Genomic DNA, 25,785 nt, shown 5'->3' with positions numbered 1-25,785 from the left:
TAGACACCGATGACTGCAGATAAGCTGTTTTCCTGTAACGGTGAGCTATTTTTATGCCATTGGCGCATGCAGCATCACGTCCACAAAGTGGATTGACACCGCTAAGACTCTCCAACTTAAGTTATTGCAGGAAGCACAGTAGAGTAAGATGATGTAAAAGTGCCTGAAAAGCTTGGTAAAAGCATTGACTACTGGTTGTCATGGGAGATTCAGTATTCATGATTGAGTCCAAGTTACAGTCAAAGTATGTTTTTGATGATGTTATAACATGATATAAACCTCAGATTTTATTTTGTACCCTCCCTTTAATAAATGGTGAACAAAGCACAAAAAAGTAATGCATTATTCACCAATTAAATCCCGTTTAAGATGGTCTCTAAAGCAAATAAAGACAAAACAAATGGTTAGAACATGAGCTGTAGTCGTCTTCAAAAAATTAGAAAATATGTTTACGTTATGTATACGCTTGTCAGGTAGCGAACCTGTTTTTCATTAAAACCATTTTTCCATATTAGAAAGGTAATTTTTAGTCAAATTCTGATCTTAAATGTTTTCTTTAGATGCAAGACTTGAAACACTGGGAAATGCTTTTCAGTTAGTAAATATATGAACTTTTCAATAATAATTTACTTAATATGACAATACCTTATCAGTATTGTTCTTGTCAGGTTGGCATCAACATCAGTAGCGAGACGAAACTTCTACAGAGCAGTTTTTTGTTTTTGTATAATGTGACGGATATCTCTAAAAACGTGGATAAAAAATCTATTAACATTGTTTAAAGTTGTAGATATTTTTCTACATATTTGATGGATGTCATTGACAAGAAGTGTTTATTAAAAATGTTAAGGCAGCAGACTTGTTGGGACCAATGACGTTCCTCTGTCGTAAGCTATAAAAGCAGAAGGGAAAACCCTGAGTAAAACAAGACTTTTAAAAAATAATCATTTATCTTGATGATCTGAGTTTTTCCTGTTTTACGCCTGCGTTCAACAGGGTGACCCCATAGTGGTCTCATCTAAGGGATATTACATTATGTCACAACTTCATAAAATGTTTGAGATTCAGTTACTTTGATAAGGTGTAGTAAATGTTGAGTCAGATTAGTTTTGTTTCCAGTTGATGAAAAATCATTTCCATTGTGCAATGGTGCAAGTTTTTAGATACCAGCTTTCACGTGTGCCGTCTGTATCGAGCTTTAAACAGCAGGGGGCGATGTCATGACAATCCTGACCTACAGGACGCACTCTGCTGTTTACTCTTTTCATGAACTCCCTTAGTCAACCTTGGCTTGACTCGAGTAAAGGACATAAATATCCCTCGACTTTCACCCATTCCACCCGCTGAACAGATTTAAACACATGGAAGAATTTTTACTCAGAAAATGAAAGGGAGGGGAACAAAAACAAAAAACTTTTATATTCTTCTTTTTTTAGTTTTTTAAGTTTTCCAAAAGCTCCCTTTGAAATGCCGGCGCCTTGGCAGCTGCACACAGGCAGACGCAGATTCTTAGGCCAGTCCATTTAAACCCTTTTGTTTCCAGACAGGCCTGCCTGGAGTCTCCTCAAAACATATATCAGCTCCCAACAGCACTCTGTGTCTTCTAGTCGCAGCATGACTGGCTGTAACCTTGATGAGTTCACCTGCATCATAGTTTAGTGAAATCTTCCCAGGTGTCTTCCTCCATATCACAACCCAGCGCTTAGAAGTGACTAACACTTTTTCAGAAGGTCCAGCGGTGACATCCTTCAAATCGGGTGTCAGAAAAATTAAGCTTAGTCCTGATTTGCGTTGGGAATGATTTCAGATTACATTGGTTGTCGTTCAGGGCAGGTGTGGACTTGTTTTCTGATTCAAGACTCACACATAGTGGAGCTCATTACCTCCTAGCTTTACTCACTGGTTCTGAAAGCCACAGCTTTAACAGGACCAGACAGGATAACCCGAAAAAAAGGTGTGGGTCACTATGGCAATGGGCCCTTCCTTATTCCAAACAGCTGGAGGCAAAGGGATGTCGTGAAGAAAGGAAGGATGAGGGAACATGTTAGTCAGCTGTTTAGCTCTCTGATCGTCCTCAGTGTAGTTTCTGACGAAAAATCATTGGAGGATTCCAAGAAAGATTTATATTTATCTTGGGTGAAAAGGTTCTGTTGAGTCACAGAAACACTGAGAAGGCTATGGAAATGCATCTAGACCAAAATAACTGAATTACTTTGAAAATGTATAAATATTTTATTTAATGTCTGATTATATTCTTCTTCCAATTTTTAACGTTGTCCCTTCTCTATGCAGACTTGAAGTCAAGGAAAAATAAAACATACCAAGATAATATTAGCTTTTTAGTCAGGCTTTCTGCTTGGACAGCAGTAACTTGTTTAACATAAACTGACTTGCAACTTGCAGTTTTAAAGCACGGTTACACTAATTGGATACTGTTGGCACTTCAGTTATCATGGATGTTTTTTCAACAAAATTATTAATAATGCTTGAGATGGATTTTAATTTCCCTCTCTTTTAACACTGTGATGGTTCAGACTTAGTTAATTTTCCACTTTATTAGACAACCTCCACACACTATGCAACCATGTCTGCCCTAAGGTTCTTCCAGTGTCTGTTCCAGATCTTTTCATTTGACAAGTCTGCCTTGCTAAAACTGACGGGGACATGCTGAAGCTGCAAAGTAAACATGATGCCCCTCTTTCTGTATTTGTCAGAGGCTCAGGAATTTAGTGTGCTGGTTGCTGTATCCTGGCAGAGATGGATTGTTTTAGGTGCCAAACAGTTTACTGAGATTCAGTTGCTCCTGACCTCTTTGAAGAGATTACCTGTCCACATACTTAATGTCTGGAAAGTAACCAATGACTTTTAAGTGGGAATACAACAGCTAATCCCCAAGAGCAGACAAGATGTTAAGCGCCAAAATCTATCTCCCAGTACTATTTCCCAGTGTAGTTATACTGGGAGATAGATTTTGGTGCTTCACATCTTGTTTTTTTCTGATTGTCTGCATGTCCTATTCTTCTCATTCAGCAATATCCTGAATGCAGAGAAAGGAGTCTCATCAGTCCTGCTGATAAACAAAATCCACTCAAACATTTTTTGAGAGGATACAGAATCATTATCATTGTTTGATGTGTTTTGCGCTCTCAAGTCTTAACCACCTTGTGGTTCAACATGCATCTTTTCATTTTTGTGACTTCTACTGGGTCTGTTAGTGGATTTTGTACCAAAGTCCATTAACAGATTTTTACAAATCTGTTCAGAGAATATTGTGAACTTAATGGAAAATTCTGCACCTTTTTACAATAATGGAAACACTGATAATGAAAATTGCAATCTGGAAACTTTGCATTTATGTAGAGATTAAATATGTCACTTTATCTTACTGATCTTCACTGTCAAAGTCGAAGTATTTTGCTCATTGAGGAAAAGATGAGTCTGCATGGCATTTTTCAACATTTCTTCATCTAGCTGTTAGATTAAGAGTGAACAAGTTTATACAGACCTTTCAGATCTACTGCCCAGTACAGTCGACCATGACGTTGTATTTTTCCTTATACACCTCACCCTCTGTTTCTATAATTGAACTGCGGTGCTTTAATATTGATATTTTGTCAGATTAAGACTTTAGGACAGTCAACATAAACAGAGTTGCCTTTAATTAGCAGTAGGATAGAGTAATACAGGTTGTATTTAGTCAACACGGATGAGACCTAAATTATAAGCCACTGTGAGCCTTAGTCTATTTTAGACAAATCTAGTTTGATTAAAATCCATCTGGAGCCAACTAATACATGTTGTCTGGGAATCAGGCTTGTTTACAGAATGTGCAGATGAAATGACAAATTGACATGGATTCTGTGTTAGTCCTGTGACATAAAACTGTTCACTAGAGCAACATCTACTAGGGTAAATTTGCCTTTGTCTTTAAGCAGTTTTAAATCGAGTTTAATTCCTGTACTCCCTTACATTAAAAACAAAACAGAGCTCCTTAAACTGCAGAGTTAACTTGTCTGAATGTGAAAACACTGCATATTTAAGTAGGTGGTTTATGGTATGACTTCCTGCAGGGAATGAAAGGTAGTAGTTGTGATATTTCCAAATTTATACACATTTATGGTTATTTTTTTATTCACAATTATGATATTGGGAAATGAGAGCAAGTAACATTTGAAAGAGAAATTACTGCCCAGTTAGCCCTCAGTGGGAGAATCTGGTGGCTATTAAACTTTTCTGAGGGTTATTATGGAAATAACCTTTTTGTTAATCCTGATTTGACTGTGCGTCGCCTGTGGGGTTGCAAAGGTCAAACAGTATAAAAATAGTTCAAATCTTTTGGTAATCACAGTCTGCTGATCTCGGTAACAGCTGTGACCCAAATTATTCATAACCTTGCCAAGTTTAAAGTAATCATTTAATTTTACCAACAGGTTTCTGCTGACGCAAAGTAATATTAATGGTTTGAAATGGTCCAGCCAGAGTGCTGATTTGAATCTGATGGGGAATCTGTGGAAGAGCTAAAGATTAGGTTAATGGCAATTAGACCTTCCAGCCTCAGGGACTTGGAGGTCCTCATCAAAATGATAGTGGAAACATGTTAAAGGCTGGTCTTTCTCATAAAAATGGTTCAGTTGCTTTAATATCAATGCTTTTGAGCTTTACTGTAAGTGTACCACTGTTGGTTGGTTGAGAAATTTCAGACCAACTTTTTTGGCTGTCCTCTTTTTACCACCATGAAAAGATTAACGCATGGATTCAACCAGAATCGCAGCTTTGGCGTATTTAATGTGTTCCTGTATCCCACTTGTATATAAACTCTTCTAAGCCAGATTTATTCCTATGAAAGCTAAACATTTCTTCCTTAGGTTTTACTGATGCTAAAAATGTTTATCTGAACATTTTTCTCCAGTGCAGATGTGGATCCCTGCCACTGCTACAGGCTACAGCAGCTCATTCTTGTATAGACACACACACACAAGGATCTGTCTGGTGTGGTAAAACTGGGAGGTCTTCTTCCTGGATCTCTATTTTTTTCCACTGCTAACATGAATATGACATACCAAATAGAGAAGCTGATTACTTTCACCCAGTGACTCATTTTATATCAGGCTACTGTCACGAAACCGTGACGGGAGCCAAGCCAGTATGCAAACTGGATTCCAAATCAAAGGGTGAGCCATGATCTGTTATGTCATTTGGGAAAATCTCTTTCATCATCTCGTGCTTCATCTGTAAGAGTACTGTAAGCTAGCTGAACAACACCTTAAAACCATTTTTGGAGTTATGCGTCTTGGTCGGATCTGAGCAAGAGTTGGAAATTCAGCCATATTTCATGGCCGGAGTCTTTTTCCAGATGGCAGGTGTATATGTCAGAATGTCCTGCATCGCTTTTCTACAATACTGCAATCCTGTCTTAGTGTGTTCTACCTTGGGTGACCAGATTGTGCCTTTTCCCATTAGTTTCAGCTAATTTATCCATAATCGATACCTGCTTAACTCAAGATTGCTGTTTGGAGCTGCTTGAAGAAACTGAGCAAAATATTAAATGCTAGCTGCAGAAATGGTACAAGCTAATGCTGTCTGTTTAAATATTAGCAATACAAGCGGCTCAATGATGGTGTTCAACCATTCCAAGCTCCTAATCAAGGATATACATATCTATAAAGAATATTATTCAGATTAACTTGCCTCCAAACTAAGAAATGAAGCTTAAGTTAGATATTCAAGTACTGCCATATTTTCCAATCCACTTTTTTGTTTTTTTGTTCTTCATTAGAAAGAACCCTGATCCTTCAAAACATGTTGCCATGGTATCAAAAATGGTGTAGATAATGGAGTTTTTCTTTTTTCTTTTAACCAGACCGGAGCTTTTCCCGATGTTATGGACCTTTTGTGCAGGTGTAAATATACTCATCCTTTTCAGAAGATTTTACTTGGATTAAATTTTATAGCAAAATCAAAGTCAGTTTAATTTTTAAGTCATTGAGAAAGTAGAAAAATCTTTTTTTTGTAGTTCTAAAAGTTGTATGAGCAGATCAGCTTGGGCTGGTTTGGTTTTTATTTCAAATTATATTTTACTCAACATTTACAAAATATTCCAGGATTTCATTAAAATTACCTTTCACAGACTAAAATGAAGCTCTAAAACCATAAAATGAACACAGTGCTCATTAAATAAGCCTGAAATGTGGATGCATCTGTCCATCAAATACAGTGGAAAGAAATTTGTTTTAGGTCATTCAGAAATGACAAACAAGCTTGTCACAGCTTTTTTTTTTTTTTTTAATTCATACGGTTTCTCATCCGGAAATGTAAACATTGAAGGGGGATGAGGTGGTGATGGCAGGCCGAACCCCCGGGAGCGTTTCAGTCAGGAAGCAGCAGATGGCAGAATAACAGGAAGGGGGTACCTTACTGACACTGCAGAGGGAACGGCTATATTTCAGCTGCTCTGAGTGGATTTCAGTGAGTGAAGAAGAGACCTTCACTCTTTCCACTTTCATTTATGTTTCACTTCTCTACATCCAGAGTCCTGTCATGGGAAATCCCAACATCTAGCTGTCTAATCTCTTGGAGAAGCTGTTGGAACTCCTCCTAATCGTTTTGATTGTTCAGAACTGAAGAAGGTTCAGGATGTACAGGACTAGTACATTCTAGTTGTAACTCTTTATTTTTGTCACACTTCTAAGCCTTCAGTTTTTATTTGATCTTAAGTCCTATTGTTTCCCTTTGTTTGTCACCTTTATTTAAAACACCCCCTCGAGGAGTTGGAGCGTATCATTCTCTAGGAGTTGATGCTAAGTTCAGGCAGGGAGGGTCACTCAGTTTATTCGTCTTTTACGCCTTTAGTCCCCCTTATCTTTGATTTAACAAAGGCAGCTCCGTTTCCATTGAATCTTTCAGGGTAAAAGCTCCACTGATGTCCACCCTTTTTATATATGGCCTCCCCTAATTAATTCTGGCGGTGGGGGGTGGTAGGGCAGACGGGGATTCAACAGGCTGCGTTGGTGGTTTTTGAGCATTGACAACCCCCCGTTCTTCAGTCCTGTCCCTCAGGGGTCTGAATAGTTTTTCTTTAGCTAGCTAATTGTGGAGGATTTAAAGATGGCTCATCTTGGATTAACCTGAATGACTAAAGAACAGAGTTGTAGTCTGAGGGTTAATATAAAAACCCACAAACCGTAACACCACTTGACTATTTTTAGACCATGAATACGCCTGAAAAATCCCAGCAGAGTCCAAAGCGGTGACTCTACAAAAACTGTCAGTACAACACGTAAACTGTTTATGGATGATGACATCACTAGATGGGTTCTTGTGGGTCTCTTATAATCAGATTAATACTCTAATTAAAAAAAAAAAAAAAGATCAAGCCAAAAATGTCTAATCAGAGTGATCTGGTCTGGCACAGTCTGAAGGGATTTTAATCAGATTTGGAGAGGTGGTGTAAATCTTTTGGTATTCTAGTCATTTTTCTGCTGTTGTAATAAAAATACTTCTCTGTCATTTTGATCCATGTTGATGTAATCTTAAGCTGTGAGTCTTTAGGAACTTTTTTTGTGTGGATACATTCTCTAGATGTTCATGCATCTCTGGTGAAGCTGGCCATATCATGCAAAGATGTGAGTTTTTACTGACAATGACTTCACAGAGCTAAAGTTGGTGGGATATCTAAAGAACTAAAGTTATTTAGAACTTGGCCTTAAAGTCTAGACTCAGGAAGTTGACGTGGCTTTTTATATGTCAATTTGTTATGATGCCATCTCTAAATTTAAGATGTTTGTGTCAACTTTCCATTACATCCTGGTCGTTTCAGAAATGTCACTGAAGTGATTCGTTCAGTTTGTGCATGTGTTGTGCAAAAGACAAAAAGTACTAACAATAAGTACCTAACTTTAATCTCACTTTCAAAATTTGCAGTAAAACATTTACAAGTCAGCAATGTCGAGAGGTCATTGCTGACTTCGAAGTAGGAAATCGAGTTTCTGTAGATGACCCAGACAGTGAGGTGAGCCCAAGACTTCTGTGTAACTCGTTAGTAATGATGCTTATCCACAAGTCCATGTTCAGTCTCCATGGTGACCAAATAACCTATTGGTGGAGGCACTCTGCTCTTCATCGTTTCCCCACAGGTTGAGGTTACTTTGCAGTAGACAAAAAGGATCATATCTGTGTAAAATACAATTATAATTCCTTCTCGCTTGTCTTGACTTTGAAATTAAAATTCACAAACTCTGACGTGGCAACATCACCGCATTTCATTGCATGAAGATTTTATCAGTATAGCCCCCTTTATTTTATGAAAGATTCAGCTGGCAGGATTTAGTGTAAACAAATAAAAGTTGATTTTCTTTAAATTAAGCATCTCTGGTCCATAAAACGTACATTTTCTGTTTCAGCTGCTGTCGTCTTGCTAGGCTATATTGAAAGCAGTCTTGGTTTTCACATTAAATCTAGGTTTCACAACTTTTAAGTGGTCTGCTTTGTAGCTAAATACTGTGGTTTTGTGACGTTTGTTAAAATTAGAAGAACTCTAATTGGTTTCTTTAGATGCAACTTTATTGTGAGCCATCAGCTAAGAAGCAATCTGTTTGGATGAGCTCTCAGTTTACCACATATTGCTGTAAGCTGGTAGTCGGCTCATTTAAGCTCAGGGTGTTGCTTGAGTTGGAGCTTAAAAAGTCTGCAGTTACAACTGTGACCTTCTTGTCTGGTCAAAGCGGGGCGAGGGGGGAAATGTGATCGTCTATTGTCTGGGTAGAAACAGAACTTGATGTTGCACAAAACCCCTTTCGTTTCCTCACTGTTGGACGCGTCTAACTTGCACTTTTCAATATGCTACCATAAATGGGAAGATGGGAAATGGTGCGACAAAGGTTTAACTACCAAGATGAATAAACAAACTTGCAATTTACAGATGGAAAGTAAAAGCAGGAAGGAAATAAATGGCAATGTGTTTGTTCTAAATAGCTGAATTGACCCAAAGCTGCATGTTTTTTTTTTTTTTTTGTTGATCTGTTTTTCTATTTAGTGCCACTTCCTTACCCTCACTCCCTCAACATAGTGTTGACTATGCTCAGTATTTAACTGAGGGGATTCATTTTTGAGTTGAGAGATCTGATATTTTTTGTGTTTTTGCTTGAAAATCTTAATTCTAGTGAAAGAATCATATAGATTCACATCAAATCAATCTCAATACAATTAATGACTTTTTGGATGATCCCTTCAAAAACTAATACATAAAAAAATAGACAATTTTAGTTTTGCGGTGCAAGACACTATTTAACCCTCTGATGCGTAAGTGACTGACTATACAGTCTTCTGTGACTGGGTCCTTTTTGACCCGGGTTACAATCAATGTGTTTTTCTGCTACTTTTGTCATTTTGATTGTGTGATTCATCCATCCATCTTCCGTTTATCTGGGGCCGGGTCACGGGGCCAGCAGCCTAAGTAAGGAGGCTCAGAGTTCGCTCTCCCCAGCCACTTGTTCCAGCTCCTCTGGGGGAACCCATGGCGTTCCCAGACCAGCTGAGAAACATCATCAGCGTGTCCTGGGTCTTCCCTGGGTCTCCTCCTGGTGGGACATCCCCAGAACACCTCACCAGGGAGGCGTCCAGGAGGCATCCTGACCAGATGCCGAGTCACCTCAACTGGCTCCTCTCGACATGAAGGATCAGCGGCTCTACTCTGAGTCCCTCCTGGATATCTGACCTTCTCATCCCATCTCTAAGGGAGAGACACCCTACAGGGAAAACTAATTTCGGCCGCTTGTATCCGTGACGTCGTTCTTTCGGACATGACCCAAAGCTCATGACCATAGACGAGTATAGGAACTTAGATCAACCGGTAAATCAAGAGCTTCGCTTTTTGGCTCAGCTCTCCCTTCACCACAACAGACCAGCACCGCTTCACTCCAGACGCTGCACCAATCTGCTCGTCGATCTTCTGCTCCATTTTTCCCTCATTGGTGAACAAGATCCTGAGATACTTGAACTCCTGTGATACTTCAACTTGGTGCAGGACATCCTCCCCAACCCGGAGAAGGCACTCTATACTTTTCTGGCTCATTTATTTATACATTTATTTCTATACCTATGAATTTTTATTTTATTTGAGATGATAAAAGAACATTCATCAACAGGTTTTGTATGTCATTCAACACACTCTCTCTCTTGGTTTTCTCATCCAGGGTGTCAGACACACACACACACAAATACACATGCACAATAAAGCATAGGTGGTAATGTTGGATAATTAGTGTTGGCTAACTTTGAAGAAGGCTAATATGTTGATTCGTGACAATAACGCTGTCACAGCACTGATGATCGACACACAAATACATTTGAGAGATAAAAAATAAAGATAATACTTATATGTAAGAGTTCTTGCTGTGTAAAATAATATTTTTCAGGGATGAAACTTAGGTCTCAGTGCATTTGGTGCACAAAAAAATGTTTTTCTGATAGTCACAGTTGGTAAGAAACAAAGATTCCCATTAAATTTTATAGGAAATGAATGTGGGTCATTTTGGACGCACTCATGGAAGAATGGGATAGTAACATAAAATATGCTATTTCTTAAAATGCATAAAAGGTAAATTAAAAATTTGAATTGCATGATATCAGCAACATGTTTATTGAGGAATACCTGGAATATGAAGTGATGAAAACTTTTCATTACAAAGATATTGCAAAAAGATGACCTCACTGGGTTAAAAAGGACCCAGTTACCATCAGAGGATTAAGATCTGGTTCAGACTGAACAGAAGGCGCTATAAATGTAGTTTCATTATTCTGTGAAAGGCAACGTTGACGGATTTATGCCATTACCGTTTCCCCAGTCAGTAATGGTTCATCCGACCTTACCTCCCAGCAGGGTTAAAGTTCAAATGAAGCACTGAATCGGTCACAGGCTGAACTCAGACTTGCAGAGGAAGCCATTTCTCGTTTGCCCAGTAAAACAGAGTTGCAGCTTGATTAAGCTGTTTAGAAGTTGGTGGACAACCTCAAACATTCTTCAGGAGGAGGGAAGGAAAGAAAAAAGGATCCGTTTCTGTTGCGCATTGCATGAGTCAGCCGCACTGTGTGTGAGCCTGTGGGGCTTGAGCACGGAGGCGGGGTCCATTATTTCTGTTCGCTTCTGAGTGTACCTCATCAGTAGATCACTGTGGTAAACACAGTGAACGTCTTTCTATCCAACAGTCTGCCTCGTTGACTGCCTCTGGTGTTCTCACTCAAGCTCAGGATTACTTAAAGCTGAGATTCAGAAATTAAAGAGTAAGTTTGATTCAGCCTGGGACTAAGAAAGCTTCACCACCTGCTGCCTGTTTGACCCTGGAAACATTGATTGGTTCTTTGCCCTGAAAGTCAGAGAGGTCTCCATTCCTGGGACGCTATTTTCTATGGTAAGTAATAGAACTAAATTACTATATGTTGACGTTTTATCTTTATCCGAGGCTCTATATTACGCTACCAACTTGACTTAATCAGTTATATTTGTAACGTACTCAATTTGTCCAAAACTCATTGTGGTGAAACACTGAACATTTGGGGAATCTGTAAATGTCCAGCTTTTTTTTCCCTTCTCAGAATTAATGACAACTCTGATTTATTTAGGTGAATAATTCATTATCGTAGTATACAGCCTCTCACAGATTGTTATGGTTTCCAGTCTGGCTGTCTGAGACTCTAAAGGGAACACGCATCTACAACTGTGCAGACCGGCACTTTTACACTTTTTTTTCCTTCCCTCTTTTCTGCGTCTGGATATTTCACATCTGCTTCTTATATCAACAGACCAGTGTGGCACCCGCCACCGCTTCTTCTCTCTCCCTCTCTCTTTCTCCCTTTCCATATTCTTTGGAGCAAATTGGAAGTAGGTTTCCAAATAATCAATTTCCAGCTAACACTGGGAACAGCGCAAGTACAAATCGACTTCAGTTGTAAGGTCTAATTTGACTTGGAATACACACTTATGTTCCTTTCACTTCCTCCTTTTTTGGCCTTTTTCCTGCCTATCCCTCCTTCTTCTGCCCTGAAGCTATGGATAGGAAGGCAGGTTGCGTCACAGTCCAGCCAGACAGCGTTGCCTCAAACAGCCATTGAAACACTTGACATTGTAGAAGTAGAGGGAGCGAAAGAAAAAAGCAGATATTTGCGAGTGCTTTCTTGCATAGTTATTAATTACCTTTAAATGACCCAGATTTTCATTTAGATTTATGGGAATTTCCTGCTTTCTTGGCGATATTGTGACTGAGTCCTAGGTAGGCGCCATATAAGTATTAGGCCGCGTTTCAGCATTTTTCTAAAAAGCAATTTGAACATTCAAGTCCATCACATTGACTTTCTTCCAAACTTGTTCAATCTGTGACGACACAGTTTTGTTTTTGGCTTAGACTTCACTGGAAAAGGAGGCGAGGTTCTTCTTTTTTTTTTTTTTCGCATTGTAAAATGAATTGTGAAAGATGCTGGGGAGGCAATATTTTTCTTTGGCAAACTTTACTGCATGTTGAAACATACCTTTCTTATTGGAATGCATAGTTGCATTATATAAAAGACTCACCCGACTCGTGCTCTTCACTACAGGTTGAGTGTACTTTTCTGTGATAAGAGGAAAAAGTATGAAAGGTTAATGGGGATGGAGACGAAGCTTGACGCTTTGCAACACACTGGGGAAAATAGGAAATAGAGATTTGCCATGCTTTGCTGCCTCTGGCGTACCTTGGAAACTGGTAAGGCCATATGTCAAAATGTGTCTTTAAAGTTGGCTTCAGTGGAGCAGTCACCTAAACCTTATCAGATTTTGAGGTAGGTAAAGTTTATTATTTAACATTAGGCAAAACTGTTAGTGTTTTGCAGCTTCTTTTAGGCTTTCCGTGTGTTTAATTCCGTGGATCAACCTTAATCAGCTTCTGTCCCCTTACATGATGCTCCCACCACCGTGTCTCATTATGGTGATGGTCTGTTTTGTGAAATTTCAGCCCTGAATTCAGTTCTTAGTCATTTGTAAACACAAAGCTTTTAATTAATAATTTACTAAAAAAAGAAGCCAAGTCTGCTTGTAAATGTATTTTTTCTTTGCTTCAAGCTATGTGACAAAGCTTTATGTATAATTATGATGGTTTAAGCATGATTGGAAAATCAAAATTTCACATACTCCTAAAAATGTCAGAATGCAAATTCACAATGGATTTCAAATTACTAGATGATGAAACTAGTTGATGATCTGAAGTGAATGTTTTTGGCATTCTCTTCAGTGATGTGAAAATCTGTTGAAGTTTATTCTAGCCATATAGCTACTCAGTTTTTTTCAATTTGTTTGTACCATTCCAGTAATTTATACTTAAAAAAAAGCCAAAATAGTTGCCAAGAGGACAATTTTTAAAATTGGTGTTCAGAAAAGTCATTGCAACATATGACAAACATTTATTTTTAGTATCATTCATCATAAATGCTTACAGAAAGTTAGAAAGTTATAGGTAACTTTTGTGGGCTATTGGTTGCACTTGATTTTATTTTAGTGTATCAGAATAAAGGTGTAGAACATAAATACATACAACACTCTTCAGATTTTTATTTGGAAATCTTTGAAGCAATTTATCACCATTTTGTACATTGTATATATTGAATTTTGAGTACATATATGGTTGCTTGTGGCTTTAATGTGACAAATGTGCAAAAGTTGAACTTTTGCTTACACAATAAATTTAAGAATGTTCTAGTAGTAAATTGACCCTCTTCTTCAAAATGCTTGTATGTAATCTGGGAAATAACTTCCCTCTTCAAATGTGTGTCACTGAGCAGAGGAGGATGATGTTATGAAATATTGTTTACAGTTACTGTAATCTGTCTGGTGTCCAAATCCTATAAAACAACGAGTGAGTCAGGCAGTCTGATCTGGACACTGAGTGAGTCAGAAACATTTGCCTGGGTCTGTCAGACACTTGTGGAGTTTATTTGGCTCTGTGAACGTTTTATTTGTTGCCTGTTGTTTCCAGAAACGCGTTCTAAAAATCCCCAAAAGGTCAGTTGGTTACGCAAACTTTGCCGAAGGGAGAACTCTAAACCCATAATCGACCTTCGCTGTAAACATCCAGCAGAGTTTACATACAGACTTCCTGCCGTAACCTGGATCTGTTGTAGCTTCCTTATCTGTGGACGCAGTTGGTGTTTCTCCAGCAGATTGTGACCATTATGGCTTTTGGTTTTATCTCAAGTGGCTTTGATAAACGGATTAAACTGCTGATTGACCGTTCCATAAACCTCATACCTGAACAGCGGTTGTCTAACATCAACTTGGCAACCGTTTCTAGGATCAACAATATCTTATGAAGATGTGATAAAAGCAGTTCTCTAAACGACAAATGCCAGAGGCTGATAAGATCTGTTTTTTATCTTTTTTAGTGATAGCTGCAAATGTCATCCTGCGCGGTTGGAAATAATGCACATTGTGGAGAAGTATTAGGTTTTGGGTTTAAAACTGATTAAACATCAATTAACCAGTTTTTTTTTTTTTTTTGTCTTAATGCTTATGATCTTAGGAAAATCATCTCCACCACCGCTGCTTATTGGTTTTTGCTTTGCAATACATAAGGAAGAGGCCTTATTTATTGCAATTTGAATAACATTGTTTGAAAACCAATACAGCACTCCCACTTAATCTCATTCGAGGACAAAATTGTGTACAACTTATTTTTTTTATTGTAGTTATCTCACTCTAAACAAATAATAAATATTCAATGTTTCATGCACCCAATTCCAGATTTTCCATGGAATGTAACTCGGAAAAGTTTTGCACCCAAAAGTTTTCGGAAAAGTTGCCTATTCACGAATTTCTTTGTATAGCATGTAAAATAATTGAAAAATAGCTGAGGAGCCAACATACCTAGGCACAGTGATACTTGACACACTTAATGGCTGGCCTTTGCAAACCAACCAATCCAGGTGCACCATTTATTTTATTTTCTTACTGGCTGTACCCCCAAAAGTGAGATTAAGGCCTGTTTCCATTGTGCTTAATAACATGTATTAAGGTATATTTTGTGCTTGAACTATTAAAATAGATTTATAGACATTTTTAGTGGGGACTCAAATATTTACAGTTGTGCTCCATAACTTTCATAAATATAGGGAGTCCACTATAAAATGCAAGTGAAACAGTTTTATGATATTTGACTATATAGTTGCTTGGGGTGTTTGATTACGGAGACGTATTTCCCTTGAAACAAAATTTTCAAGTGAATGAATCATTCAGGTTTGGAAGACTGCTGTTTTAACAAGCCTGGAAATGGTTTCACGAAAATTGCTGCACATCTGGTCCATAGCAAGGCTTAAAATGCTTAAAACGGCTGCAACCGTGAGTCAAGACTGAGCAAAGACCTAATTCATCTTACCGTCTCATAAGATTAGGAGGATGGGAAGAAACCTGAAACAATCTCTACTTTACAACTGCATCAGATGTGTCGGTGTGAGACTATTCCACTGCATTAAGGATCAATTTAACATGTGAATTTATTTTCATGTTCCCTAGAAAGTACTATGATTTTTTTTTTTAAAGCAGTTTCATCAAAACGCAGTTGACTCAACCCAAGCATGCGAAAAACTTATATTTTGCATATGAATAAGCATCCTTGAGGCAGTATAAAGCCATAAAATAAATGCAATGAAGTACTTCTCTAATATTACCCTTCAGTTCCGAGCCAGTGGCAAATGCGGATGCACACTCAGTCCACACCTGCCTTCTTCACTCTTCAGCTTTAACCCAGTCTGGTGCAGTTTGTATTTATATCGATAATGAATCTCCTTCTACTCCATTTCATGCTACGAAGCTCCGTCTGTCACATTTACAGATATTAATTTCCTCGAGGCTTCAATAAAAGTATTGCACAATCCAGCCTTGTTCAATTGACTCACTGAATGCTCAATTTTTACCAGATAAAAAGTCATTACTTGGCTTTGCTCCACACGAACGGAGCGAGCTTATCAAATTCCTGATCTTTAAATCCAGGCACTCCAGAGTTTACGGGTCACCTGGAATGACTTTCTCAATTAGTCAGTGACTCAGCCAAGCTGCACTGCAAGTTTTGTTGAATTAATACTTGAAAATAAGAGTCATCCTCCATTTGGGATTGATGCTGGTCATTTCACCTCTTGGCTGTTTTACACTTTTGTAGTTTTGGTCCTAATTTCCCAAATCTATGAAACATGGCTCCACATGATTCACCTGGTTGTAAAGTTTTCTTTTGGGCGTATGTAAGATTCGATGATACATGAAAGAAATTGTAGCTTGAGAAGTGAAACTACTTGGACTCGATTCTTCTCGACATACTATTGGCTAGTACTAACCAATCATGGATCGACATTCATTTCCTTGGCTCTGATTGGCTGTATCCTCAAGTTGGAGATAACTGTGGATGTTGTCATCATTTCTGGGGGTCCACTTTCTGATTAATTGTATAAATTATATCTACCTAAAAGAGGTTACAAATGGTTATTTTTTTCTTTTTACAGGCCATAATCGGTCTGAAGAGGCAGAAAGCCCAAACATGAATTGGAGCCAAAATAAGTAGAAGCATTGTGTTAAACAAATTCACAGGACAAAGATATATAAATCAATAAAACCATTTATCTCCAGAATTTGTGAATATTTGAATTAAAGAAAAAAAAATAAGAGTACATTGACATACTTTTACAAAAGGCACAGATTGACCCAGAGTCACTGAAGACCACCGTTTCTATTTGATGTTTGCTTTCAAGTGATTATTCTCAGGAAATTTTTGCCACTTTCTTTTTACAGTTGTGCCCAACATATGTCTCAGAAATGCGCACACACACACACACACACACACACACACACACACACCTTTTCCAGGAGGTATGAACCACAACAAGTGCCTCTGTTTGAGTGAAGCCATATGTACTGTACTGTAGAGCAGAGGGGGCGAGTCTGTTAATCTAGAACAGACCTACAGACGGGAAGGCAGTGCAGTTGCATAAGGTCCGCAGTAAAATCCAGGGCCTGGCTCTCTTCCTCCTGCATCCCCGCTCAGCCAGAGGACACATGGCAGGAGAAGAAAGCAGGCGAGTGGGCTCTTCAACAGATGCATTGTTTATTTATTGAAAAAATAAATCAGACATGGACAAGGCGTGTCCCCTCTCTTTAATCTCCTGCAGTCTTCCTCTGCACTGTTTTCAATCCCACCTACCAGGCAACAGCTAATGGCAGCTCTTTGTAAAGTTTAGGAAAGTGGGCTCTGTCCAGCATACATGGGGGAGGCGCCATGGGGGTCGTGTGCTCTTCTCCCAAGAGGACAATGAAAAGTAGTTCGTTGGAAAAAGGCAGCATAAGAGTCCTTCTCCAGACTCCCCTTACAAGCATTTCCCTCCCTTCTTTTTTTCCTCTGGCAATCCATCACGTTTAATACGGAAGCTGATGTTGTATATTTAGTTAGCAATTAAGAGCCTGAAGGAAAAGCTGCATTTTGGACTGTGGATTTTAAGGATAGACAACATGCCTCTGCTGGGAAAAGTGTGGACTCATCCACCAATATTAGTTGTTTAGAGATGCTGTTTTCTAAAATCATTTGACTGATCTCTGGCAGGTGAATCAGGAATTTGATTAGTTGCTGGAATCTTCTTTACAGAAACCATCTGGAAAGAGGCAAACACCTTCAAAGAAATACCAAATAGGTCATTGGATGAAGCATCTATCAAAAGCTCAAGCAGACTTATGAACTGCTACTTCACCTTAAACCTCAGCGACTATACGGTTAATAAAACTTTTACTCCAGATGGTCAAAATCAATTTGACCAATATTAAAAAAAAAGAAAAAAAAAAGCTAATTCTACTTTTTCAATTAAGGGATTTCAGCAAAACAATTTTTTTTTCTCCAGATTTTATTAAGTATGATGGACATTTTGGAAAACATATTTTTTTTCATACAATTTCTTTTTAATGATCTTTTAAAACACCTTGAACTCAGCTCAACTTTTTGACTTGGTGCTGCAGGGTAGAATTGTTCAGCAAAAAACTTTGTGAAAACAAAGCCCATATGTGAGGATGAGATAATGATGTGAGCCGATTGCTGTTTATTTTTTCAGTTCTAACACCTGCAAATCTTCATTGGTTGGTGTTTGCAAGTTGTCTGCACAAAGGATCTGACCCAAAAAACCATCCAGACCACAGAAAAGCTGCTCGGTGCCGTCGCCAGATGCATCAGCTGGGCAAAAATTGAAATCTCAAACGAGTCAGACTTTACTAAAAAGCATTATTATGCGAGTTTGAGTAATAAATGCACAGACTGACAAAAAGTGAAGAAACCACAAGATATGTGGTACATGCAGTATAAAGATTGGTTTTTAAGTGATTTAATTTGCAACAAGCAGAAAGCATAAATTTAGGCATCAGAAGAGAACTCGGCACTTGACTGAGACCTGGTCTGGCTATTTCAAATATGTATATTTTCCTTCTTTTTGAAGTTTACTGGTAACGGAGTGAGAAAGTGAACCAGACACAGGAAAAATATAAAAATGACTCTGGCGTTGTCATATTTTCTTCTTTAAAAACACTACAGTGTCATGCACAAAGTGGACAATGTGTTTTTAAAACTTTATTTTTCTTCACCAAATCGGCTTGCATGTGGGGAGGAGTTGCAGCAAAGGTTCTCAATTTTGTAAAATCTCTTTGTTGCATGCATCCTGGTGTTCATTTCATGCCATTACCTAGTAGGTTTGGCATAGAGGTATCATAGCAGCACTAAGTACGTGAGGAACCAGGATAAAGTGTGTCTTGCCACACTGTGTTGCAATGAGCCCACCATCTCCGTTTGGATGGTATTATGGCTCTATAATCCTTAGTGCAACGCACACAAATTCACGTACACATTAGTTTAAAATGCAGATGCATGCCATGGTTTTTATTTATCTGGGTTTTATTTAATTGAAAAAAAGCATAATTTTCCTTCCACTTGAACTTACTCTTTGTTGGTATATCACATAAAATCCTATGAAATATGTGGTTTTAATGTGATAAAATGTTGAACCTCTAAATTGGCTATAATTTTTTCATCCAGGTTCTGCACACCGCACCCTTAATGGTACGATATTTCATTTTAAGTATGGGTTTCACATCAAAATAACCTACTTACCTGAAAGTGCAGCGTGTGAAACGAGGTTTAAGCAACATTTCTTAACTCGTTATTGCATGACGCATCTGATTATATTTGTGAGGCATTAAATGTGTAACGTTGCATTTAGCTCAAGTCCATCTGGTTTTAATGGTACAGTGATGTTAGAAAACTTTGACTAGATTTATGGAAGAAAAGATTAGGCAAGTGCTGAGACTTATTTTCATTCATACTTTGCTTTTTGACATTGGATAATTGAAGTTTCGGCTTTCGAAGATTTAAAAGAAAGCACGAGGTATGATGGTTAATGACGCACATCCATCTGGAGGGTTCTCTGTTCTCCATGAGAATTCAAAATGCTTAGTGTTATTCATGTTCTCTGAATTGTATTTGAGTGACCTAGGTTTAGACAAAGGTCACTGCATCAGTGTATTTGACCATGAAAAGGAGACAGCAGTTGTCTCCTGTAGACTATGAACCGCTGATGAGGTGGCGGTGCGTCTGAGTTTAGGCTTTTCTGATTAGTTTGACTTTCAGTCTGCGTGAGCTGGTCTGACCAAAGTCTGTCTGGATGTTGCACCGACTTACCCGCAAGTCACTGTTTAAACAAGACCGTGCATGACTCTTGCTGCTCTAACGCTAACCAATCGTTTGCGGGTGTGTGGGTGTGTGTTTTATTGGAATTCATTGGAGTGTTTTCTAACCTTGTTTGCATGAACTGAGTAGGGGGGGGTAAAAAGACCGCAAGCTTGTAATAAGGAAAAAATGACAGAGGAGCCCATTCCATCAGCTCTTCATGTCTAATGAGCTGAGAAGTTCACACTGTGATAACTAGCAACGACCGTCACATAGGTGATGATTTGCATGTTGGGACAGGAACTGGAATCATCTTTTTTTTGTGTTGATGAGCAACATTAATGTTGGCCCATGCAATTAAACACACTGCCTGGATTGTGCCTGCAGTGAGAGCTTTCAGAGATTAGACCCCATGTTTATGTGTCTATGTGGACGTGAGCTTGGAGATGGTTGCTTAAAACAATGACAGAGATATGACTTTGTTCTGTGGGTGTGGGCAGCATGTGTGTGTTTTGAAGCAGAGGTGTAATGCATGGCAGGTCATGTTTCCACAGATAAGGTTTTTTTTTTTTTAGTTAACCCTTTGCTCCATGTTTTCTGCCTGATTCTGTTACTCTCTCACCTCCAGCCTGAATCAGCAGTGCTGACAAGAGAGGAGAGGTGATTTTAATCAACAATGACTAAACATTGTTTGTTAAAAAAGACCATAACTGAAATGTTTACTAAATACTTTAAGCTTTCTGTACTCCATATAATTTCCAACAGTCAGGCTATGTGGGATGTAGTTAAGCACATGTTTACCCAATCAAATCTTATGCTTAAGTTTTGACCTACTTAAAGTAAAGCCTTTTTTTAAGAACACATGAATATACAGCTTTAATTCACTTTTGGATATAATATCAGTCTAGTGGAGCTTAGTCATAGTGATAAAATTAGAATATATTAAAATTATCACATCTAAAATATCTATAAATGTATAACTATTTCACTGTCTGTTTTGTTTGTTATAGTCTAGAAACTTTGTTTCTCATCTGCCCTTGAATTTAGATTGCTGTATGATGTATTGGCTTTTGGTATCTTTAACTTACCAAACGTTAAACAGGTTTGCTGTCAAACAGGTTCTGTGTAGGTGTGCAGATCTGATAGAAATCAGATCGGGGTGCACGATCAAGATGGTATAGTTAATCACACTTTATTCATGATTTACCAAGGTGGATATTTATATTTGTACATGGGGCCAGAGTGGTTCAAAAAGCTTTTTCCATTCATAAATGAGTCATTTGTAAATATTTTAACATCAATTTATGGACAACTGTGTAAGGATTAATAACTTTAAAAGTTAATCATTGTTGATAGCAGCACTTCCCTTAAAAAGTAATACAGAAAAAAAAAACTGTGCTCAAAGTCCAAATGTGAATAAACCTGAATGTAGATTTTTTGATTATCTACCAGGGAACATCACTCTTCTTTTATTAGATCTAGACAGTGTTATCTGTTTCCCACAGAATTTACTAAAAAAAGAAGGGAAAGAAAAAAAATGGCTGAGAAAGCAATTTCTCAATAAGCTTGTCATCAAGCTCGTCAAGCTAATTTCAGAAATAGAACCTCATGACTTGATGCGTTGCTGGAAACAAATTGTAGATTTCTAAAAATATTTACTAATAAATGTAGCTTTTATCAAGTTATGGTTTTGTTGCACTTTAGATCACCCCTTAAGAATAAGTGACAGCTTGAAGTGTAATAAGGCAGTAATGGAAGTGAAAGGTCTGCAGCCATCAAGGAGGCGTCTTAGTCCTTAAATACAATAACTCATTCTTGAGATACTTTAGTAGTTGTTGAATTTTGGATCTAAATGGCAAAATGTTGTTTTTTTTTTGTTTTTTTTGCACAGACTTACAGATGTTGCATGAATAAATGACTGAAGTGCACACAGGTAGTGTTGCCCCTTACAGTGCTGTAAATACTTTAGTACAGGTGTCTGGGTAGCAGGTGTGTGATGCGACTCTGTCCAGGGTCGCATCTCACAAGCGAAGGTAATAAACCCACTCTGAAATGTATGTATGTGATTTGTATCCCAAACACATTTCCTAATGCTTATTTGTATCTTTATATGTCTAAGATAGGAAAATGTATATATCTATATAGTACTGGTAAATATCGATTGTTGTCAATAACAGAATATTGTTATAAACTAAAATTTTCACATCGGTGCATCTTATATTTAATTCTCTATTGTGCAAATATGTATTTATGCAGTGAACCTACTGGGTCTAGGGACAGCCGTGAATATGTAAAATCTGCAAATACTTGAGACCCCTCTAAAAATCCCCATAACTATCTATTTTAATCGTTGAAACATCAAATGCACCTTAATGCATTTTCTTTCGAATATTTTAAATGTACACCATGAAAACATCCGAGTAGGCAGATTTTCTGACTTTCTTCGTTGGTGTGGCCTGTCTTGACTGACTTGACCCCTCAAGACGTGTGAAAACATAAAAACCACCCAACTTCATGGCTTGGGTGGATTATAACTCTTCCAAAAGTCTGTAATGTTTTCTAAAGTGTTCATTAGACATTCTCTCTAATGACGAATTGAGTATTTTGCTTTATTTCAGCAAACTCTCCTGCTCTGGGGGAAGTGAGTCTTTTAAATCAGCCATAAAAGATGTCGGTGCACCCCAGATTTATGGACTTTTTGCAGGGAAAGAAATCGGAAGAAAGGAGTCAGTTATTTTTTCTTATCTCCGAGAAGATGCATTCCTTAAGAAATCAACCCCAGCGGGTCTCATACCTTCTTCTGTCATGATGCACACTCATTCTGTTGTGTGTGCTATTACATAAGTGCTAGGTGAACTCTGGCAGGACGTGCTGTTCCAGAGAAGCCTGAGTGAGCTCAGAGGAAGTTCAGTCAAACCACAAACAGAAAACTAGAGTGCTTTTTCTGGAAAAAAAAGGTCGGTAAGAGCATGACGGAGCACATTCTCTTTAAATCCCATCATCTCTTGACATTATGTCGGTGAAAGTTTAAATATATATGTAGCCCTTTTGTAGATCTGAAGACTTCCTGGCAACGAACTTAAAAGCTTGTGAGGAGGTGACAACCTGCACAAACTCTCCTCGGATTGTCCTCTTTAGCCAAAGATCTGATGGCTGTGAGGAAACTGCTGCCAAATTTCACTGCTTGACTGATTTTTAAACCATCAGTGGTCATGAATCTAAGTGATTCTTTGAATCTCAACTTGATCTAACCGCTGGTGTAAGCATCCATTAGTTTGCACCATAAAGAGACCAAACTCTGAGCAGAGCGCTTGGTGTGCTTAAGATTAGTTTTGATTGAGTAATAATTTTGATTCACCACAATAGACTCATCTCCTTTCAAACAGGTCAAGCTTTATCACATCCGCTGCTTCAGGGTGATGCAGCCTTTCTGTCTGTTCTCCTCTGTGTGTGTCTGTGTGTTAAATGGGCATGCCTGTAGGATGTGTTAAAACAGGGGTTCATAAGTCAGGTGCCACGTGGCGGTGGACGTGCTAAGCCAAGATGAGCGCTATGGTGGCACCACTTGTGTGTGTGTGTGTGTGTTCTCAGCTGTTTCGAGAGAGGATGTATGTGTGTGTCCACTAATCCAGGGAGATCCAAGAGCTGGCACGCAAAGGGATACACAGACTACACAATCGCATGACGTGTGTTTGTTTCATGCACACTCAGCCCCTCACCGTAACTCTGTAAAACCTCAACATCTTGACAAGTATTTATGGTCGAGTTTCTAGTGCACAATAAACTTAAAATGAGACAAAACTAACTCACAGGTAACTTTTTGACAAGATATAGGAGCTTGTTTTAAGTCAATAACTCATTAATATTGATAAAAAGTACCTGTTTCACTGGCAGATTTAACTTGTAAGAAGACATTTTGTCCACGTTGTAAGTGGAAGAAATTTCCCAGTGGAAGTAGTACCTTTGATCAGTATTCAAGAATTACTGACTAAAAACTTGTATTTTGCAAAAAAGTTACTTGTAAGTTAGTTTTGTCCCATTTCAAGTATACCAAGATATTTGCACTGGAGACTAGACAAAAGGTAGTTGGTATAATTTTGTGTTTTTGTGTCCATATTGGGATTCTATCTTTACCAATTTAGCCAGAATTCTTTATAGTAGATGTGAATCAGAGGCCTACAGTGAACAGTTGACAATCATTTGTACAAAAAGATGTGATATTAATTACATTTTTTTATTGAAAAGATTCAAATTGTATGATTTGTACATACTCCACAAATTACAGGATCAGCGAGGAAAGCCAGGTCTCCAGCTCATTCAAGGCGATCCCTGCAGGTCCTGTCCTGTTCACCTCAGCTGCTTGTTTCCAGAATCTTGTTCCTTTAGACATAATCGGTATGTCATGTTCCATGTAATTGTTTATCATCTCCTCCACCATCCTGACATCACATGCGAGTTAGAGATATCTGAACTTTTCTACTTGAGACAGAGACTCACTCCGTTTCCAGAGGGAGTGGTTGACATTTTTCTGGAAGAAAATCATGACCTCAGGGTTGAAGGAGTTGACTGTCAGCCCTGCCATGTCAGTACAAGAGTCTGAACCAATCTAGTTCATGATGTCTTGCTTTGGTAGTACCAAGAACCAGACCACTCTTAAGAATAAGCCAGCTGCCCCATACTCCTAAAACACCCCACCCACAAAATACCTCTAGAGATGTGGACACAAGCCTCCTCCTGATCTAGAAAACACATGTAGACCACTAAACAAAGTTCTCATAACCCCCTCAGTAGGCCAGGCTCACTATTGGGATAAAGGCCACTCTGCTCATAACTTTTTTTTTCCCATCATACAATTTTTCTAACCCTGGTTGCATAAAAGGTTTTTATACATGACCTGCATCCAATCGTCAAGCTCAGCTGTCTGATCTTTATAACAATCCTGGCTTTCATGGACCTTACCAGTGGTTTAATTCTTGGGAACTTTTTATTCTCTCCTTTTTTTAGAATTCCCAAAATAACATAACCCTTTCCAGGGATTTAAACCACGGATCTGCATATGCACAGTTTTAAAAGGATAGGAATGTTCAGTATTTGAAACACTAAAACCCAGCACTGACAGAAGAATCTTTCAGAGATTTTAGTAAGTCTTTTTCCTGCTTTGAACTCTTGAATTTGGCTAAAATCTTCTTTTTCCTCAGCTGCTTGAGTCATGGCAGGAATGCGAACCCCTCAGTGCGGTGCTATGGAGAGCTCACCTATCTGTGTACACTCTTTTTAGATTGCCGTTTGATTCGCTCACCTTTCTCTGCCCTTCTCGCTCTGTCTGATGGGGAAACTCACTAAAAGAATCGCGGTTTTGATGAAACATCAGGAGATGTTGTAACAGACGTCTACGTTTTGATCCTTGGGAGATGGTCTGACATCAGTGAGTCAGTGGCAGGAGAGACGCCCAAGTCATTTTTACCTGCAATTTGCTGCAGTAGTTTAGTAAAAAAAGTAATGAGCCGGACATAGTTGGTACTTAATATGTAGCATTTTCAGAACTGATGGAGACGATAGACAAAAATCTGGGAATGAATGAGTGAATACAAACTGCATGGTTTCATGTTGACCTCTCCTTAGTTTTACTCTGAGTCAGGGCTTCTTCTCAGAGTGTGATCTATTCTTGCTTTAAAGCTCGACAGTGGCTTGACCTGGGTGCAGCGACCTTGGGTGTAGGGGAGGAAGTGAGGAGTCTGTGCTGCAGGAAAAGACTCTGGCTCGTGCAACTCAGAGCGGGGCTTTAATCTCTGCTGCACCGCCAGAAGGCTTTGACAGTGTGCAGGCCCCAATTAGGTTGCTCGATTGAGCTAGAGGATTTGTACTTCTCTGGTCTTTTTTTGAGGGTGGATTCACACTAACTCCATTTGGCCTTGTTTGTAACGTCAGCTCGTTTGCCTAGAAAGTCCAGTTTGTTTGGGAGGTGTGAATGTGTAATCGAACATTGATGTGGACCAAAACAAAATGAACTCTGGTCCATCTAAAATGTGGATGCAAGTGAACCGTAGACTGCTCCAAAGCAGGAAGTAGACCATAGACCAGGGAA

The 25,785-nt window shown here is 38.6% G+C and overlaps 1 protein-coding gene across 3 annotated transcripts in view; it reads left to right on the top strand.

Moving 5' to 3' along the window:
• LOC103150993 (pleckstrin homology domain-containing family G member 5) overlaps nt 1-25,785 on the top strand; it is a 77,198-nt gene that overhangs the window by 26,187 nt on the left and 25,226 nt on the right. Inside the window, exon 1 of one of the 3 annotated variants that reach the window (XM_016681058.1) lies at nt 11,155-11,405. The exons of the other annotated variants lie outside the window; for them this stretch is intronic. Within the exon in view, the coding sequence (XP_016536544.1) occupies nt 11,403-11,405 (3 nt within the window). The 5' untranslated portion in view covers nt 11,155-11,402. Of the gene's footprint in view, nt 1-11,154; nt 11,406-25,785 lie in introns of those variants that run through there. 3 annotated transcript variants of the gene reach the window in all.

Source organism: Poecilia formosa, unplaced genomic scaffold, assembly GCF_000485575.1.
Source record: "Poecilia formosa unplaced genomic scaffold, Poecilia_formosa-5.1.2 Scaffold268, whole genome shotgun sequence".
NCBI classification, from domain to species: Eukaryota; Metazoa; Chordata; class Actinopteri; order Cyprinodontiformes; family Poeciliidae; genus Poecilia; species Poecilia formosa.
Note: the sequence above shows the minus strand (reverse complement) of the source record. Positions and strands in the feature narration are given on the sequence as shown.